The sequence below is a fragment of the Tachyglossus aculeatus genome, chromosome 21 (genome assembly GCF_015852505.1).
Source record: "Tachyglossus aculeatus isolate mTacAcu1 chromosome 21, mTacAcu1.pri, whole genome shotgun sequence".
Lineage (NCBI taxonomy): Eukaryota > Metazoa > Chordata > Mammalia > Monotremata > Tachyglossidae > Tachyglossus > Tachyglossus aculeatus.
The window spans coordinates 6,979,698-6,999,546 of NC_052086.1; the positions used below are offsets into that span (position 1 = coordinate 6,979,698).

The 19,849-nt window shown below is 44.3% G+C and overlaps 1 protein-coding gene across 1 annotated transcript in view; it reads right to left on the reverse strand.

Annotated features, from left to right (window-relative positions):
* TTC28 (tetratricopeptide repeat domain 28) overlaps positions 1-19,849 on the reverse strand; it is a 478,850-nt gene that overhangs the window by 220,867 nt on the left and 238,134 nt on the right. The window contains exon 3 of the mRNA XM_038763228.1: positions 6,859-7,006. Within this exon, the coding sequence (XP_038619156.1) occupies positions 6,859-7,006 (148 nt within the window). The remainder of the gene's footprint in view (positions 1-6,858; positions 7,007-19,849) is intronic.

Genomic DNA, 19,849 nt, shown 5'->3' on the forward strand with positions numbered 1-19,849 from the left:
CCATATACAAAAGGAACTACATGTGTGAATAAACAAACATGGAATCAATCTCACGTAGAAATACAAATACAAACACAGGATATGTATACCTACCAGAAACACAAGCCACAGAGACAGAAATTGAAAGAGAGCAAGGGAGGGAGGGAGGTAAGGAGAAACGGAGGAAGAGGAAGGAGAAGAAGGGGGAGGTAGAAAGAGAGAGGAGGAGGGACAGCTTCTATTAAATACACGTCACACTTATTACTTGAAAGAAAAATGGAAATTACTAATAAATGCTGTGTAGAATAATTAGCAATTATTATTATTAAATAGAACAAAAGCAAATTAAATCAGTGAAAAGAACTCTATTATTTTCTTGCATTCCAGTGCTAGTTGGTGGGGTTTCATTGAGATGGTGGCAGCAGTCCAAGATGAGAAGGTAGAAAAACAGGAGGAAAAGGAAAAAAGAGAGATAGGCAGTCAAGGCTAACCATAGAAACAGAAAGACAAAGACAGGCAAGAGAGTCATACAGAAGAAAGAATAAGCCAGATCCTGACAAATGAGAGGCAGAGAAAGAGATAGAAAAAGGGACACAGAGACGCTTTCTCTCATACACTGAGTGGATTTTTCCCTTGCGTGCCCCAGCCCGCTCACACTTAATGAATCCATTGAATTTATTGAGTGTCTGCCACGTGTACAGCACTACACTAAGACTTTGGGGGAGTACGGCAGAAGTAGCAAACATGATCCCAGCCCTCCAAGAGCTTGCAATCGAGCAGGGAAGACAAACATGAAAATAAATTAGAGAGAGGAGAAAACGATGGAGTTTAAAGATATATTTATGTTAGTCGGCAGTCAATCGCAATTATTGAGCACTTGTGTGCAGAGCACTATACTAAGTGCTTGGGAGAGTACAATGTAAAACAGTAAACAGACACATTCCCTGCCCACATGAGCATATAGTCTAGAGGGGGAGGCAGACAATAATATAAATAAATTAACTGCAGATAAGAACAACGTGGTTCCAGTCTAGAGGAGGAAGACCCTGCAGACTCAGCTGAGGGACCCTCTGGGTCCCTCAGAGCAAGCACAGGAGCTGGAGAGGAGCGGGAAAAATAACGACAAGTTCCTGGTTTGTGTCCAGATGGAACTGGTCCTCTCTGACACAGACACTAACGGCTAAAAAGAGCTCTTAGCTGGTTTTTGGTGAAATTGGCAACCTACTACATTTATTTAAACAAATTGCTTCAAAGATAAACCAGTAAGTTCGACTGCTGCTGAGTTCAGCAGAGCCCCTGCAACACTTTAAACAGCTGAGGCACTTCAGGAAATGTCAGAATGAAAAAAATCTGCCCACGTCAATTCCTTGGGCGAGATGTTCTAAAACCAAAAAGACGGAGGAGACTGATTCCTTTGCAAGCCCAGAGTTCCAAGGAGCATCTGGTCTTAGTCAGGGTTTATTAGGCAAAGGTTCCCCAATGGTACAAGCCATTAGGCTAGTCTAGAAAATGCTTGAATTTTTTTTTTTAAAAGTAGAACATTACAGAGAAGAGTCCTCCAAATAAGGTTCTTTTTCCTAAGAAATGAAATTCCCCAACCTTTAAAAAAAATAGCTTGTATTGAAGTGGGGAGTCCAGGTAGCTTCTACCTTCCTAAAATATCCAATGCACTCTGATATTTTGAAACCCTGATGAATTTTCTATAGTCGCACCTGCATTTTTGCTATCCTCTTCCATTTTGAGAATTCACGTACGCATGGGCCTAATGAATGCAACAATGCATAAGCAGGCCCTAGTGGCCTGTAATAGCCCTTAGTGACTTCTCCTAAAGTGTTTTTTTTACTTCAAGGAGAAGTTTCAGATTCTGAGAGAATCTGGCACAAAGTGCTTAAAAAATTACTTCTTTTTGATGATATTTGTTAAGTGCCTATTATGCACAAAGCACTGTACTAAGCCCAGAGGTAGACACAGGATAATCAGGTAAAAGACTTGATGAAGCAGAAAGGATGAGTATGTGTGATGAATAGGAGTAGGAGAGAGTTGGGATGGGAGGGAGGAAGAGGGAACAATGAATGCCCAACAAGATGACTCCTTAAAATCTCACCCTCCTTTTAAATCTCATCAACGGAGTCAGGGTAATAATAAAAATAATAATTATGGCATTTATTAACTGCTTACTACGTGCTAAGCTTTGGGGTAAATATAAGCCTATCAGATCAGACAGAGTCTCTGTTGCATACGGGATTCATGAACTATCTCAACCCCATTTTAGAGATAAGAACACTGAGGCCCAGAGAGAAGCAGCTGGGCTAGTGGAAATAAAACAGGACTAAGATTCAGGACTACTGCGTTGCAATTCTGACTCCACCATTCGCCTGCTCTATGACCTGGAGCAAGTCACTTACCTCTCCTAGGCCGCAATTCCTTCGTCTGGAAAATGGGGATTAAATGCTAATCAATCAACGGTATTTACTGAGTGCTTACAGTGTGCAGAGCACTGTACTAAGGGCTTGGGAGAGTACAATAGAAGAGTTGGAAATGCCTATTTTCCCATGTGGGACCGGGTCTGTGTCTGACCCGAATGAATTGTCCTTCATTCATTCAATCATATTTACTGAACACTTACTGTGTGCAGACCACTGAACTAAGCACTTGGGAGAGTATAATACAACAATAAGCAGACACATTCCCTACCCTAGTGCTTTGAACAGGGTTTGAGACCTAGTAAACACTTAACAAATATCACAGTTACCATCATTATTATTTCTAAGTGACTTGCTTAAGGTCAGGCAGCAGCCTATTGACTCCCAGGCTAGTGCCTTTTCTATTGGAATAGGTCATACAACTGGAATGAAAACTTTTCCAGTTTATTCTCATCCAGTATTAGAGGGCTCAAAATTTGTGATCTATAATCTCAGTACCTGCTGCCCCGAGGAGAAAATTCTGTGAGAATCTACATCTACATACTAAAATACTAAACCTTGAATACTAAAAGCATTCAATGCTCAGACAAGGGATTTGTTTGAAAAGGTCCATTCCTTCTACTTTCTGCAAACGCAAATTACTCATGCATTGTTCCTAGACACATTTTGATTTTATTTATAGCCTTTTCTCTACATTCAATTATTTAACTATTTCATCCTGCTGTTTGCATTTCTTCTTCCTTTATGCTTGTTCCTCTGGGTTTCACAACCTGTAAATCTTCCCAGTTTTCTCTATCATCATCATCAATGGTATTTGTTGAGTGCTTACTGTGTGCAAAGCACTGTACTAAGGGCTTGGGAGAGTACAATAAAACAGAGTTGGCAGACATGTCCCCTGTCTACAACAAGCATACAGCCTAGGAGGGGACACAGGCGTTAATATAAATAATTTATAATTATATAATTTAAAGATATATGCATAAGTGCTGTGGAGTTGAGGATGTGGCAGATATAAAATCCTGAAAGGTCACAGATCCAAGGGCACAAGGGATGCAGAAGGAAGAGAGAGCCGAGGTGGGCAGGGATTGTCTCTCTTTATTGCTGAACTGTACTTTCCAAATGCTTAGTACAGTCCTCTGCATACAGTAAGCGCTCAATAAATACTATTGAATGAATGAAAAGAGGGCTTAATAGGGGAAAGCCTCTTGGAAGAGATGTGTCCCTCAATAAGGTTTTGAAGGTGATCTGGCATATACGGAGGGGGAGGGAGGATAGCTCCCTTATAGCTCCCCGATTAGACAGTAAGCTCTTTGAGGGCAGGGAATATGTGTCTTTTTACTGTTGTCCTCTCCACACACTCATTATAGTGACTCACACTATCAGCACTCAATAAATGGCACCTATTTATTGAATGATGCTTTTGCTTTTAGGGTGTCAATAAGAACTGCAAAGCTAAGCTCTGTTCTACGTTAAGAATGTCAAACTCATTCCCACGTAAGGGCTGCTCCCCCAGTTAAACATCTGAATGCAGGTCACATGTTTAAAAAACAACACGTTTTTGGTTCTCCTCGCCAGCTGCAGTTTGGATTTCCTGTCTTAACATCCTGTATACTATTTTAGCTAACACAATACAGGTTTGAAAAACACACACACACACACACACACACACACATACACACTATTCTTTGGCCTTGCATCATTCTAAGCTGCCACTTCAAGTCAACTATGTACTCATTCACTTCCTTGGCTTTCCAATCTCACTGTGCTTTACTGTATCAATAATGCATTACCATTATACAGGGAACCTATTGTAACTATTTCGGTTACACTGAGTTCACTGCTACAATTAACTCCCCCTGTCATACTAATGATTTCCTGATACCATAAGGGCAAGTAGTATAGTCATCATCATCATCATCAATGGTATTTATTGAGCACTTACTGTGTGGAGAGCACTATACTTGGGAGAGGACAATACGACGCAAGCAGAGTTCCAAGTACATATTATTCACTCATTCAATCGTATTTATTGAGCGCTTACTGTGTGCAGTGTACTTTACTAAGTGCTTGGGAAGTACAAGTCAGCAACATATAAAGATGGTCCCTACCCAACAACAGGTACACAGTGTAGAACTTGTGGGGAGAGTGAACTTCAAACAGTCACTGTAATTATGGCTTTAGAACTTAAACTGCACTGTGACCAACGGGGCACAAATGCTGCCTTTAAAGAATAATAATAATAATAATAATAATAATTCCAGGCTTCTTGTTATTCCTGGGTGTGATAGAAGCTGTGGACTCCCTGGCTCCGTAATTCTTTGGTTTTACCAAGTGAAGCTTTGCCTATGGCGGTATTTTGGGAATCTAACCCCCAAGGCTGGGAAGGGAAATCTACAGACTCTTCATCAAACAGATTCCTGACTGAGATCGTCCTGCTAATTAAAACCCAAGGACGTGCCATTTGAGAATAGATGTTCTGGGAACTTCTGGCAGCTACAACGTCAGTAGGTGGAGTCTCCATGGGGGTAGGGACAACGGCCCAAAGTTAGCAGGGAAAAGGTCATAGGAAAGGGGAGAAAGAGCCAGAGAGATAGGGGAATGACAGACACCTCCTGGAAAGACACACACACATAAGTATAATAATAATAATAATATTATTTGTGGTATTCATTAAGAACTTACTATGTGCCAAGCACCGTTCTAAACACTGGGACAGATACAGGTTAATCCAGTTGGACATAGTCCCTGGGGCTCCCAGTCAATAGTCATTTGACAGATGAGGTCACTGAGGCCCAGAGAAGTGAAGTGACTTGCCCAATGTCACACAGCAGACATGAGGTAGAGCAGGGATCAGAATCCACATCCTCTGACTCCCAGTCCCAAGTTCCTTCTACTAGAATGTGCTGCTTCCCACATATACAAATATACAACCCCCCCACACATACCCCACCACGTCCACACACACTCACTCACATACTCACACTCGCAGGATCTCTCCTGTGCTAGGCTGTGGGCTGAGCTCATCCCTCTCCTCATCAGCCGGCCAGCCAGCTCTCATCCCTGCTCTGGGCCAGGGAAGGGAGGGAATGGGAGGGGGAGGGCCACCACTGCCACTTTCCCAGACTCTAGTCCAGGACAACTACGTATGGATAGATGCCTCCTTCTTTACCCTCACCCCCTCCTCTAATAAGTAAATAACTGTGGTACTTGATAAATGCTTACTATGTGCCAGGCACTCTACTAGGGGCTGGGGTAATAATAATAATAATAATTGGTATTTGTTAAGCGCTTACTATGTGCAAAGCACTGTTCTAAGCGCTGGGGAGGATACAGGGTGATCAGGTTGTCCCATGGGGGGCTCACAGTCTTAATCCCCATTTTACAGATGAGGTAACTGAGGCCCAGAGAAGTTAAGTGACTTGCCCAAGATCACACAGCAGACATGTGGTGGAGTCGGGATTCACAATGTGTCAGGTAGATACAATGTAATCGGGATGGACACAGTCCCTGTCCCTCACAGGGCTCGTAGTCTTCAATCCATTTTACAGATGGAGGAACTGAGAGAAGTGAAGGGACTTGCCCATGTCACAGAGCAGGCAAGTGGAGGAACTGGGATTAGAACCCACGTCCTTCTTACTCCCAGGCCTGGGCTCTATCCACTAGACCAGAGAGTGGCCTGCTGTAGTTGCTCCTTAAACTGACTTTAAGCTTGTCGTGGGCAGGGAATGTGTCTGTTATATTGTCTTCCCCCACGTGCTCAGGCCAGTGCTCTGCACACAGTAAGCGCTCAATAAATATGATTGACTGACCGAACATGAAGAATCAGGCTGCTACTGGGGCCAAGGAGACTTGGTTGAAACTCTTTCCTAGGAACACTAAATACATTTGTAGGCTATTAGTCTTTGACTCCCACGACAAATGGAAGGCTTCTAGGAAAATCTTTTTTCTTCCAATTCTTCCAATTAAAATACTGGTTTGCAATGTGCCCTATCAGCCCCTTCCTCTTTTTTCCCTTCCATTTTCCTGTCTGCAGACCTCCAGTCATTGCAGACACCAAGCTTGTGTATTAACTTGTGTGTGTATTTCTCCCGTATTACATTCTAAGCCCTCAAGCCTTTAAGCCCGTTATGGGCAGGGAACATGTCTGCTCATTCTGTTGCACCGTACTCTCCCAAGCGCTTAGAACTGTGCTCTGCACATAATAAGCGCTCAAAAGATACCATTGATAGATTGATCAGTTTTTGCAGGGCTGGGTCGAGGCCTGTCCGTTAACACTTTCCTAAACATTTTGTCCTTGCCATGAGTGCCCGATAAGTATTTGTTTACTGACATGGGAATCTGGGAGATTCTGTCCTTCTGTCCATCTCGAGACGTGCCCGATATACAGATCTTAAAATGGGGACACTGCTCGTCATGCAACGGCATTTCTCATTGCCCCGTCACTCCCTGGACTTACCTCTCATGGGGGATTTCATGGCGGCTTCCACCATCCCAACCAAAAGCTGTAGACTCTTGGGATCCTGGGCCAGACCTGATGCGAAAGCTGCCAGAGCATCTGCATGGCGTCCAAGGTACTGAAGGGCAACACCCTGTCGGAAGTAGGCCTGGAAATGGAAGACAAGAGGTAAGCGCTTGGTAAATTGGGTGTAAACAGGGTTACACTGTCACAATTTGTATGCTGGGCTTAAATGTGGTTACAGGGACACGTTTTGTGGACTAGGCTTAAATGTGGTTACAGGGATGCACTTTGTAGGCTGGGCTTAAACGTGGGTACAGGGACGCGCTTAGTACATCATTATGGGGACACACATCGTACACTGCACTTAAATAATAATGATGGCTTTTGTTAAGTGCTTACTATGTGCAAAGCACTGTTCTAAGTGCTGGGGGGGGGATACAAGGCGATCAGGCTGTCCCACGTAGGGCTCACAATCACCATTTTACAGATGAGGTAACTGAGGCACAGAGAAGTGACTTGCCCAAAGTCACACAGCTGACAAATGGCAGGGCAGGGATTAGAACCCATGACCTCTGACTCCCAAGCCCATGCTCTTTCCACTGAGCCATGCTGCTTCTCCAATGTGGTAACAGGACACACTTCATACATTGTTCTTACACGTAGTTACAGGGGCACACTTCATACATTGGGCTTAAACATGATTACAAGGACATGCTTCATACACTGGGCTTAAAACATGGGGGTTTTCAGTAGTGGAATGACATTACCACAAGTTGCAAAGTTGTCCCGAGCAAAGTCTGAGAAAGGAAGATCTGGATGGGCATACACCAACCCAGCTAAAAAGCCTCCTTGGTCCAGGCTGAGAGGCCTGGGTCGACAAGGCGGGACGAAAGGGGAACTGGGAATTCCATTGGGTTTACTGGCAATAATAATGACCACAGTTATTATTATCATTTTCACAGCCTCAACTCCAAAAAAGACCCTCCTCCCCCTTACTGCGGAAAGCCATCTTTGTCGATCCATGGCAACTGACTCCCAGATGTAGCAAATCAAACTAGCATACAGCTAACATAAATACTCTAAGTACTCGAGTGCATTGTGAAGGGTTAGGAGGAGTTGAGGGTGGGTGGAATTAATCCAAGAAAGATTCCTGGAGAGGGTGGACCTTCAACAGTAATTTAAAGGACTGAAGGGACCTACAGTAGAACATCCATTCTCCTGCTGGCTCAGATCTGAGCCCAAAAGGGAAAATCTGATATCTGGATAATCTCGTGGCCCTCCAGATTCCAATGTCAGCTCCCTGGCTCTAGAGGTCAGTCGTTCACAAATGGCACCAGTGGGTCCTATCTCCCATCTTCCCCTTTCCTGTCCTGCTCGCAGAAGGGCTTCGAGTGCTCAGGAAAAGCAGCATGGATTTTTTCAGCCGTCAAATCGGAATCCCGGGGGATGGGGCTGGAGGGAGCGGGGCCGCAATCTGCACCGCAGAAAACGTTCATCGAAAATCCTAGTTTGGGGAAAATGGTGAGAAGCTCTGACAGTAACCAGAAGACTGTTTTAGGAAGCTGTAAGTTCGTTATGGGCAGGAAATGCATCTGTTGATCCTGTTGGATTGTACTCTCCCAAGCACTTAGTACAGCGCTCTGCACATAATAAGCACTCAATAAATACTACTGATTGATTGATAGTAATCCAGAATTTAGCTCAAGGCTTTGGAGTGGACAAAGGAGAGTGAGCAGATTCACATAACGCTGCAGAGGAGAAAATGGTGGGATTTGGCAATTGATTTGGTGGAGGATGAAAGAAACTCCATTCAATCGTACTTATTAAGTGCTTACTGGGTGCAGGGCACTGTACTAAGTGCTTAGTTCTACAGCCACCCTCAGCACTTGTGCATATTTTTACATACTCTATATTTCAATATTTGCCGTTCTCATTAGCGTGTAAACTCTTTGCAGGCAGGTAATGTGTTTTGCGCTTCTGTTTTATCACAAAAGCACTTGGTGCACTGCACTCAGTAGGTACTCGACAAGTACCATTGTTACAATTATTCCTAAGCAATTGATCACTGGTATTTACTGAGCACTAACTGTGTGCAGAGCACTGAACTAAGTGCTTGGAAGAGTATACTACAACAGAGTTGGTAGACACCTTTTCTGCCTACACGGAACACGCAGTCTTGAGGGGGAGATAGATATTAAAATAAATTATGAACATGTATAAAAGGGCCATGGGGCTGAGGGTAGGGTGAACATCAAGTACTTAAAGGGTACAGATCTGAGTGTAAGGGTGATACAGAAGGGAGAGAGAGTAGGGGAAATGAGGGCTTAGTCAGGTGAAGCCTCTTGGAGGAGATGGGATTTTAAAAAGGCACTAAAGGTTGGGAGGGGGATGGTCTGATGTATAATAATAATAACGATGGCACTAGTTAAGCGCTTACTATGTACAAAGCACTGTTCTAAGTGCTGGGGAGGATACAAGGTGATCAGGTTGCCCCATGTGGGGCTCACAGTCTTCATCCCCATTTTACAGATGAGGTAAGTGAGGCACAGAGAAGTTAAATGACTTGCCCAAAATCACACAGCTGACAATTGGTGGAGCTGGAATTTGAACCCAGGACCTCTGACTCCCAAGCCCAGGCTCTTTCCATTTAGCCACGCTGCTTCTCAAAGGGGGAGGGAGATCTGGGTCAGAGGGAAGATGTGGGAAAGGGGGAGATCCTGCTCTCTGGGGCAATGGAATCCCTTCAGCTGTACCCCTCTATATGAGGACTGAAGGAACCTCGGGGCTACTGGAGAGAAGTGCCCTACTCTTGGGGGAGACAAACACCAAGTATGGAGAAAATCAATCAGTCGATCCAGCAGAGCGCAGCACTAAGCCCTTGAGAGACGATAACATTCCCCACCCACAACAAGCCTGAAAAATTAACAAACCCACCAGACGAATTCAGAGGTTTCTCTCAGACTTCTACCAGTTTTTGTGAATTTATCCTATACGAGAATGAATTATAACTCAATAATAATAATAACAATGGTATTTGTTAAGGGCTTACTATGTGCAAAGCACTGTTCTAAGCGTTGGGGTAGATACAAGATAATCAGGTTGCCCCAGGTGTGGCTCGCAGTCTTAATCCCCATTTTACAGATGAGGTAACTGAGGCACAGAAGTTTAAATGACAGGCCCGAAGTGACACAGCTGACAAGTGGCGGAGCCAAGATTAGAACCCACAATCTCTGACTCCCAAGCCCGTGCCCTTTCCACTAAGCCATGCTGCTTCCAAGGTCACACAGCCGACAAGTGGCGGGGCCAGGATTAGCACTTAGGTCCTTCTGACTCCCAAGCCCGGACTCTGACCACTAAGCCACGCTGCTTCTGCTGTTCACAGCTAGATTCATCTGGCTTTGAAGCCCAGTGGGATTCCCAGCAGTAATATATAAGGTCCAAGGTTAGTCTCTCCTTCTCAGGGGCACCTTTGCTCAGTTACTGATCTTGCAAAATGTGGGGCCTCCCCACTGCTTCCCCCACAGATCTGTGCCCACCTTTGCTCAAGGCTATGAGATCCTGCCTCCCTTCCCTAAGCTTCTCTTCAGCCTGACATGAAATGAAAAACTGTGGCCATTTACCATCCTGGAGAATACAAAGTAAAGTTAAAGGCAACTGTTACAACACGCTAATTGTTCTAAGTAGGCATGGTTTCTCAACTCAGCTCTAGACTGTTAGATTCTGCACCACTTCCCGGCCCATACCCACTTAATCACTCCAAACCTCAACAGAAATGTGACCACAGTTTAAAGTAGGTTAAATAAACCTGTTTTGGTAAGGACAGAATCTGTAATAGGTAGTACTGGCTGTACTAAACATTTAATAAGGAATTTTTCAAAGGCCCTTCACCCTGTGTAACCTTTCCTTCTTCTCCAGTGTCTGCTGGCTCCATAAAGCAGGCTTTCAGCTGGCTCAGAAACGTTCAGAAACAACCAGGCGTGAGGAGGGTTTTCTCTTTCTTTGGAAAAGTCATAAAGGAACCTAATTCTACCTATCTGGGTGTGGGGGTGTGTATGGAGTTGTGTGCAGAAGGGGCGGGAAGGGCTGCTAATTTGATCATTGTACCTACATGGAGCAAAGGGACAAATACACACAAATCACTAAGATACTCTTACTTTTGACCCCACTCCCCAACACAAAACCATGTGGCTCAATTTACACACCTTTCAAAACAGAAGAGGATTGGGCTGGAAGAAAGATAGATTGACTGCTCTTAATATACTGCCTTTCTGAGTATTATGAACATGGAAAAGGCACTTTGGCAATTGTCTCATTTTCCTTTGAGAGGCTAGCATGCAAACACACACACACAAACACACATACACACACACAGGTTTTAGTAAGGGCTTGGAAAAAGTCATGAAATAGAGGGAAAATAATCTTTGGGCAGAGAAAGTTAAAGATCTCCCTTGAGGGTATTAGTTATAGAGAAGTAATTGACTCCCTGTAATTCCTATTGAGGGGGCTCCTGAGACAATGAGATAAGGAGGTAAGAGGCAAAAGAGCAGCAGGCGCCACAAAAAAACAGACCTGTCAGCACAATAAGGGACAACAATCTGTGTGTATGCACAGTGTGGCAGAGACTCTGGGTCTCACATTGGTCTTTTCGGGCACACGTGTGCATATGGGTGAATTTCACCACTGAACACCACTTCAAGAATGGAAGTCAGCTGCCGTAGCCCCCAGTGAGAGGGAAGCAGCATGGCCTAGTGGATAGAGCACAGACCTGGCAATCAGAACGACGTGGGTTTGAATCTCGGCTCCATCAGTTCTCTACTGTGTGACCTTGGTCAAGTCAGTTCACTTCTCTGGACCTCAGTTACCTCATCTGGACAATGGGGACTGCGACTGTGTCCAACTGGATCAGCTTGTATCTCCCCCAGGGCTTAGTTACAGTGCCTGGCACGTAGCAAGAGCTTAACAAATGCCACAGTTACTATCATGACTATTAAAATCTATCCAGGCTGCTTACTGCCTTTTGAAGAGAGCAGAAGGTGGCTCCTTATTTAGAAAAGCTCAAAACTCCAGTCTCTCTCATCCTGTATGCTTCTTCTAAGTAATAATTATTACTATTCATTTTATTGTGGTATTTATTAAGCACCTACTACGTGCCGATCACTGGGGTCATATCAAATCATTAGATCAGCATAGTTCCTCATTCATTCATTCAATCGTATTTACTGAGTGCTTACCATGTACACAGTACTGTAATAAGCCCTTGGGAAAGTAAAATATAACAATAAGCAGACACATCCCCGTCCATAATGACCTTACAGTCTAAATAGTAGGGAGAACAGACACTGAATTTCCATTTTACAATTGAGCAGACTGAGGCCCAGAGAGGTTAAATGACTTGCCCAAAGCCGCCCAGTAGGCAAGTGGCAGAACCGGGATTAGAATCCAGATCCTCTGATCCCCCAGCCCATGCTCTTTCCAGTAGGCCACGCTGCTTCTCAAGACACCTGTGGAAGTCATTTTTTTCCTTACAATACATAAAAATCAGATAAGATGAGTAATTAATATCCGAGTCAGCTTTTCATTAAAGAGTTCGGCAAGTGGGGGATCCAACCTATGGCAGCAGAGATTAAGGAAAATCAGAAATGACATGGGAAATTTATGGACATGAATATTTAATGTCTTTTCCATTAGTACGCGTTGATTGTAGAACAATTTTTAATAAATTGGATGGAGGGAAAATTCATTTCATTAACCTTTCAAATAAATGTGTTATTATTGAACGGAGCAGGCCGATGGTCTCGAACTCAGTTCAATGCTAATTAGATAACTGGCCCGGGACTTTAAATCAAAGAGAAACAAAGGGCCCTCGCTAAGCTTCTCTATGGTCATTCGATGTTTGCCTCTGCACTGGCAAGAATGGATTTTTCTAGCTGAACTATTCTGCACTGCTCTTCTCTTCTGACATTTTTCATTATTTTTTTCAACTGTGTCATGTGCTGACCCTTAACAAAATTATTTAGAATATCAGCAGGAGACCCAATTTTCTTCATGGCAGGAGGATCCTCTGCCCAAACATTTCCTCTTCTCCCTCTCCCTTCTGCATCACCCCAATTTGTTCCCTTTATTCACCCCCCCTCCCTCAGCCCCACAGGGCTTATGTCCATATCCATCATTTATTTATTTCTATTCATGTCTGTCTCACCCTCTAGACTGTAAACTCATCATGGGCAGGTAATGTGACTATCAAATCTGTCATAGTGTACTCTCCTAAACACTTGGCACAGTGCTCTAAACACAGCTCTTGGCACTGTTTGATTGATTGACTGACTGACACTTCCTTACCTTTTTATTAGATTTTGGGAGACGGGTAAAATTTTGATTAGAATCCAACCCCAAATTCATTCATTTGTTCATTCAATCATATTTATTTAGTGCTTACTGTGTGCAGCGCTTAGAAAAGTACAATATAGTAATAAAGATGCAAACCCACAATGACACAAATAATCCAGGTTCTGGCCTGGAGAATTTTTTGAGGGCTACATTTGTGCCCAGCCTGAAATGGCCAAGAGTAAGGAGTAAAAAAGAGTTGGAAAGTGGGAGGTGTTGGGGATATTAAAGAAAGGCATCTGTTTATTTCTCCCATTTTCTCTTTCTCCTTCTCCTTTATTCTTCATACACTCCCCCCTGAGATTCAGCAATTTTGAGCACTTGGAGGTTCAGAGAATCCCACATAAAGTTACAATTAGAGGGGAAAGAAGAAAGGAGGTCAAAGGGAAGAATGATAGCCAGAGAAAGGAAGCAAGAAAGACCAACAGAAAAATGAAAGGACACAGAGAGGCTGCCAGCATAGACCCTGTACACTTTCCCTGCTTCTTGTCTGATCCTGTTCCCCAATTCACACCCTTCCTGCTTCCTCCTTTTTTACGGTATTTGTTAAGTGTTTACTAAGTCTCAGGCACTGTACTAAGCTCCGGGGTAGGTACAAGCTAATCAGGTGGTATTTAAGCTCACAGTCTTAATCCCTATTTTTACAGAGAAGTTCAGTCACTTGCCCAGGTCTCTTTGCTTTCAACTGCCAAGTCTTTCCCATATCATCTTTGGAAATGTTCCTTGACGATGATGAGGAAGGCAAACGCTTACTGAGTTCTGTCTTCGGTGGGTGAAAGACCTTGTGATTTTCTCATGTTAATTTTGCTGCTTGAAAATCCCTTTCACTGCATCCTTGACATCAGTTTTCTGCCTCTTCCCCATGCTCCCTGCTTAGGAATGGGGCATCCTTCTGAAATAATGCCTGGCATTCAATTTGTCCAAGAGAGGTGAAAGGGTTCAAATGCCAGCCCAGCACCTCAGGGAGGGTGGAATGCTTGCAGTGGGTTTGAAGATGAGGTGGCAATAATAATGATGATGATGGTATTTGTTAAGCACCTACTTTGTGTCAAGCACTGTTCTAAGTGCTGGGATTGATACAGGCTAATCAGTTTGGATGAAGGACCCTTCCCACATGGGGCGTACAGTGTTAATGACCATTTTCCAGATGAGGTAACTGAGTCCCAGAGAAGTGAAATGATTTGCCCAAGGTCTCACAGCAGAAAAGAGGCAGAGACAGGATTAGAACCCAGGTCCTTCTAACCCCGAGGCCCAGGCTCTATCTGCTAGGCCACGCTTCTTCTTAGAGATGAGACAGAGCTGAAGGCAAACTCTTCTGCCACTCTGCCTTTCTGCTACGGGGCCACAGGTGACCGGGTGATGACCACAGGGGGTCTTGGGCTAGTCCTGGTCAGCTCCACGGCAAATTAAGCTGGGACCAAAGATCTCCATCATCTCTTTGATGTCGATCATGAGCTAATGAAGACTTCTCCTAAGAGACGGGCAGACCTGTAAGCAGGGGGTGGGATGAGCTGGGCACATGCCACGAGAGGACTTAAGTTTGGCCCAGGGCCCAGGGGGGCAGGCAGCAGCAGAGACGAGGACACAAACTGCACGGAGGCACCATCCACAGGGAAAAAGGCTTTGTCATGCTAGGAGAGGGAATTCCTTCCCTGACAAGCAGGGAAGTAGTCTGGCCAACTGGATAGAGCATGGGGCTGGGAGTTGAAAGGACTGAGTTTTAATCCCGGCTCCACCATATGTCTGCCATGTGATTTTGGGCAAGCCACTTCACTTCTCTGAGCCTTAGAGAAGTAGGATTAAGATCGGGAGTCCCATGAGAGACTGCATCCAACTGATTACCCTGTATGATGATGATGATGGCATTTGTTAAGCGCTTACTATGTGCAAAGCACTGTTCTAAGCGCTGGGGGAGGTTACAAGGTGATCAAGTTGTCCCACAGGGGGCTCACAGTTTTAATCCCCATTTCACAGATGAGGTAACTGAGGCACAGAGAAGTGAAGTGACTTGCCCAAAGTCACACAGCTGACAGTTGGCAGAGCCGGGATTTGAATCCATGATCTCTGACTCCAAAGCCCGTGCTCTTTCCACTGAGCCACGCTGCTTCTCTAGGTACCCTGTATCTACTCTAGAGTTTAGTACAGTGTGGGGTACATAGTAACACTTAACAAATACCATAAAAAAACCTCCTGGAAGATGTGATATGTGACTCCTGTTCTGTGTCATCCTCCAGGACCCGTCTACCTTCAACTCCCCCATCTCACCTCTGCCCAACTCCTAGCCAGCCTGGGTAGGTATTGCTTGGAGGAGGGAAGAGTTGCCATGGGGATAGGAATGGTGAGGTCTGGTGAGGGCAACACATTAACGGCCACCCCAAACCCTGCAATCCATCCACCCACCCATCTAACCATCCATCCATCCATCAATCAATCAACAGTAATTAAGCAGCATGGAAAGAACGCAGACTTGGGAGTCCTAGGACCAGGGTTCTAATCCCAGATCCGCCACCAGTTTGCTATGTGACCTTGGGCAAACCATTTCACTTCTCTGGGCTTCAGTTTACCCATCTGTAAAAAGCGGATAAAATACCTTTCCTCTCTCCTACTTGGACTATGAGCCCCATGTGGGATAGCAACTGCTCCTAACCTAACATGTATCTACCCCAGCACTTGGAACAGTGCTGGCCACATAAATAAGTGCTTAACAAATGCCATCATTACTATTACCAAAATTAATATTATTGCTATCATCTTTGGGGATAAAACACTGTTAGGGATAACACCAGCATCAAAGGCCTTACAATCTAGGATGAGTAGTGGTAGAGAAGCAACACGGCCTAGTGGACAGAACATGGGCCTGGGAGTCACAGAGTCATGGGTTCTAATCCCAGCTCTGCCACTTGCATGTTGTGTGACCTTGGGCAAGTCACTTCACCTCTCTGGGCCTCTGTTACCTCATCTGTAAAACAGGGATTGAGACTGTGAGCCCTATATGGACAAGAACTGTGGCCAACCTGATATGTTGGTATCCACCCCAGCATTTAGTACAGTGCCTGGCACATAGTAAGCGCTTAATACTGTAATTATTATCATCAATACTAGCAGGGGTGACTGGCACTAAAATAAATTCCAGGCAGAGGGAAGCTATAAAGGACATAACCCTGGGGCCATCTCCAGAGACAGGATAGGTATATAACCTTGGATTCCCTTCATTTCTAAGGCAGAGGTAACAAAATCCGATTTCTTCCGCACGGCATATTGCAACTGTCACAAACACGGAGTTCTGTTGTGTTGGCATGCCTTTACCATTTCTACGCCATCAGGGCTCCAAGCCAAAAAGGTTCTACCCAGGACTCGAATTCCCTACTCTCTATTTTTGCTTTTATTTTCTTCGATAGTTATTTATGTGACTGTTGTCCTAACTAAATGGACCAGCCTGAACATAAACCATTTTCTCATTTTGTCTGCTTACAGAACAGCAGAGTTTATTTCGGCACTGCAGATAGCATCTCTAGGTCTCCAGGGGGAAGACTAATTGAAACAAGCCTCTTTCTCCCCTCACATTCTTTACTCAAGGGTCAATTGGAGATGTTAAGAAACAAATATCTTTCCTCCCGACAATTTGCACTTATTTTCCTAATACCCCTTCTTAGACTCAATGAATTCCAGTTTGCTTGAAGCCGATTTAATGCCTGTCAGCGGATGGAGGAATCTTTCATTTGTCAGTGTAATAGTCCTATTGGCGATGCATTCCTATAGGATTATGGCAGCACTTCTAAGAAAGAAACAGCAGTGACGGGTAAATTAATGTCCCCTCATGAAAGCACTCTGAACAGCTCGCTGCTGATGTATAACAAGGAAAATCCATAAATTAAGAAATGTGTGGAGAGTCGATCCAGGAACTGTAACAATACAGTCAAGATGACTTGTTCCCCGAGACCACAGATATTGGATGAAACTGTAGGAAATCCAGCCCGGGATGGTACACAGATATCTATTTATACTCATAAATCGGGGCTGACGGCTACTGCGTGAACAGTAGTGTTTGTAAAGCAAGAGTTACTCAAAATTAGTGTTCCAATCTACCAAACAGTTCATTGTTTATCCACCTCGCTGACCTTTTACGGTCTAGCACTGCATAATTTAGACGCTGTATTTGACAGGTGCTCTTTGTGCGGGTTAAATGTGTTTCCACACTCTTTTCATGGAGTGAAAATTGCTAGCGTTTCTCCCTCTGCCATTTGAGCTTCCATGCTATGAAACCTAGAAATTGAGAATCCCTAAGGAATGAGAAAAACAAAATGAGAGGCTTCTCCTCGAAAATCGTTGGTGGGAAGGCCTGAACTACGCAGAATGAAAGCAATGTCATATTTTTAAATGAAATTCATCAGCTTGAAGCTTTTCCTTCTATTCAATGCTAATTGCTCTGAAGGATTCCAAGAGACAGATTCAAAAGCAGGGAAAGGAGTTGAAGATGGAAACAGTCCTCCCTTTAAAAGGCAACAGCTTCAGGGCTGGGAGGGGCAGCAGGCAATTTTCAGGGGCCCTATGCCCTCAAGTCTTAAATTAAAGGCAGCCTGGATTCAACTAATCGGAAAGCTTCCATTACCTACTAATGTGGGTTCCTTGGTGGGCAGGGAATGGGGGGGACAGCCGCACACACACACAGACACCCACACCCACACACCCCCCCCCCCCACACACTGTTCATTCATTCAATCGTAATTATTCTTTTAGACTGTGAGCCCACTGTTGGGTAGGGACTGTCTCTATATGCTGCCAACTTGTATTTCCCAAGCGCTTAGTACAGTGCTTTGCACACAGTAAGTGCTCAATAAATATGACTGATTGATTGATTGGGGGCTGTGTGCAGAGCACTGTACTGTACTCAGAGCACTAGGGAGAGTACAACAGAATGATAACTAAGTGCTTGGGAGAGTATAATAGAAAAATAAACAGACGTATTCCCTGTCCACAACAACTTTACTGTCTAGAGGGGAAGACAGACATTGATAGAAATAAATTACAGATATGGACATTAGTGCTATGGGGCCGGGAGTGTGGGGATGAATGAAGGGAACAAGTCAGGGTGACGCAGAAGGGAGAGGGAGATGAGGAAAGGATGGCTTACAGGGAAGGCCTCTTGGAGGAGATGTGCCTACAACAAAGCTTTGAAGGGGGAGAGAGTAATTTTCTGTGTGGATGTGTGTGTGTGTGTGTGTGTGTGTGTGTGTGTGTGTGTGTGTGAGAGAGAGAGAGAGAGAGAGAGAGAGCAACAGCAGGAGCAACAGAAAGAGAGACTCACATTGATAGAATGAGAGTGAGAGAATGAGAGAAGGGAAAGGGAATGCATTTAGTTTGCACTTTGCTGGCCAGAGTAGAAAATGATGCCCCAGCTGGGAACTGCTCAGCCTGCAATAATTCCTGGGCCAAAAAATAAACTTGACAGAAAATGCTGTAAAATCGAGCATCCAAACTGTTCTCTCTATGTCCTTATGGGAGACATTCTGGGTTGCTCATTTCTGGAGCTCCCTTTGCTACTTTGGGGAAATCTATTTCTCCCCATTAGTAAAGCTCGGGGAGACCTGCTGAACATCAGCTCTAACATTACAGAGCCTGGAAATGTCCTGACTGAGTGACAACCTGAGAAGCCACACAATCTCCCCACCAATAAATATCACCCTCTGTTCCCCAAGTGTTTGCCAGTGCCCGTCTCACTTCACCCATTCCCCCTCTCCTGACCCTTTTTAAGTTCAATCTCTGAAGAGAACTCCCAGTTAACTCCATCATTCTGCTCTTCACTTTATTCCTTGTGTCCATCACTGCTGAAACCTAGAGAATTGAAGCCCAGTCACCATATTTCTTCCATTTGGAAAAATGTGTTTCCTGGAAAAACCAGAGAGTAAAACCCTCCACCTAATCCCTCTCCCACCTCAGGATCACCCTTCCACCATTTTCTCTCTTCAAAGCTGCCTAGGAGCCAGAAACCTTCATGCCTCAAAGCAAGATTTTTCTCACAGAACTTCCACAACTGCACAAGAAAACTCACTGCATTCCTCATACACCTGGCAGAATTAGCAGCTGTTGGGTAGGGACTGTCTCTATATGTTGCCAATTTGTACTTCCCAAGCGCTTAGCACAGTGCTCTGCACATAGTAAGCGCTCAATAAATACGATTGATGATGATGATGATAATAGTAATAGTAGTGGTAGTAGTACTAGTCGATTATAACAGTAAAAGCAACGGCATTCTTTGAATGCATTTTAAATGCAATACATTGAGCAAGGAAGCACTAGACACACTCCCTGCCCAGAAGGAGCATCATCATCATCATCATCAATCGTATTTATTGAGCGCTTACTATGTGCAGAGCACTGTACTAAGCGCTTGGGAAGTACAAATTGGCAACATATAGAGACAGTCCCTACCCAACAGTGGGCTCACAGTCTAAAAGGGGGAGACAGAGACCAAACATACTAACAAAATAAAATAAATAGAATAGATATGTACAAATAAATTAAATAAATAAATAAATGGAGTCAAAAAATATGTACAAACATATATACATATATACAGGTGCTGTGGGGAAGGGAGGGAGGTAAG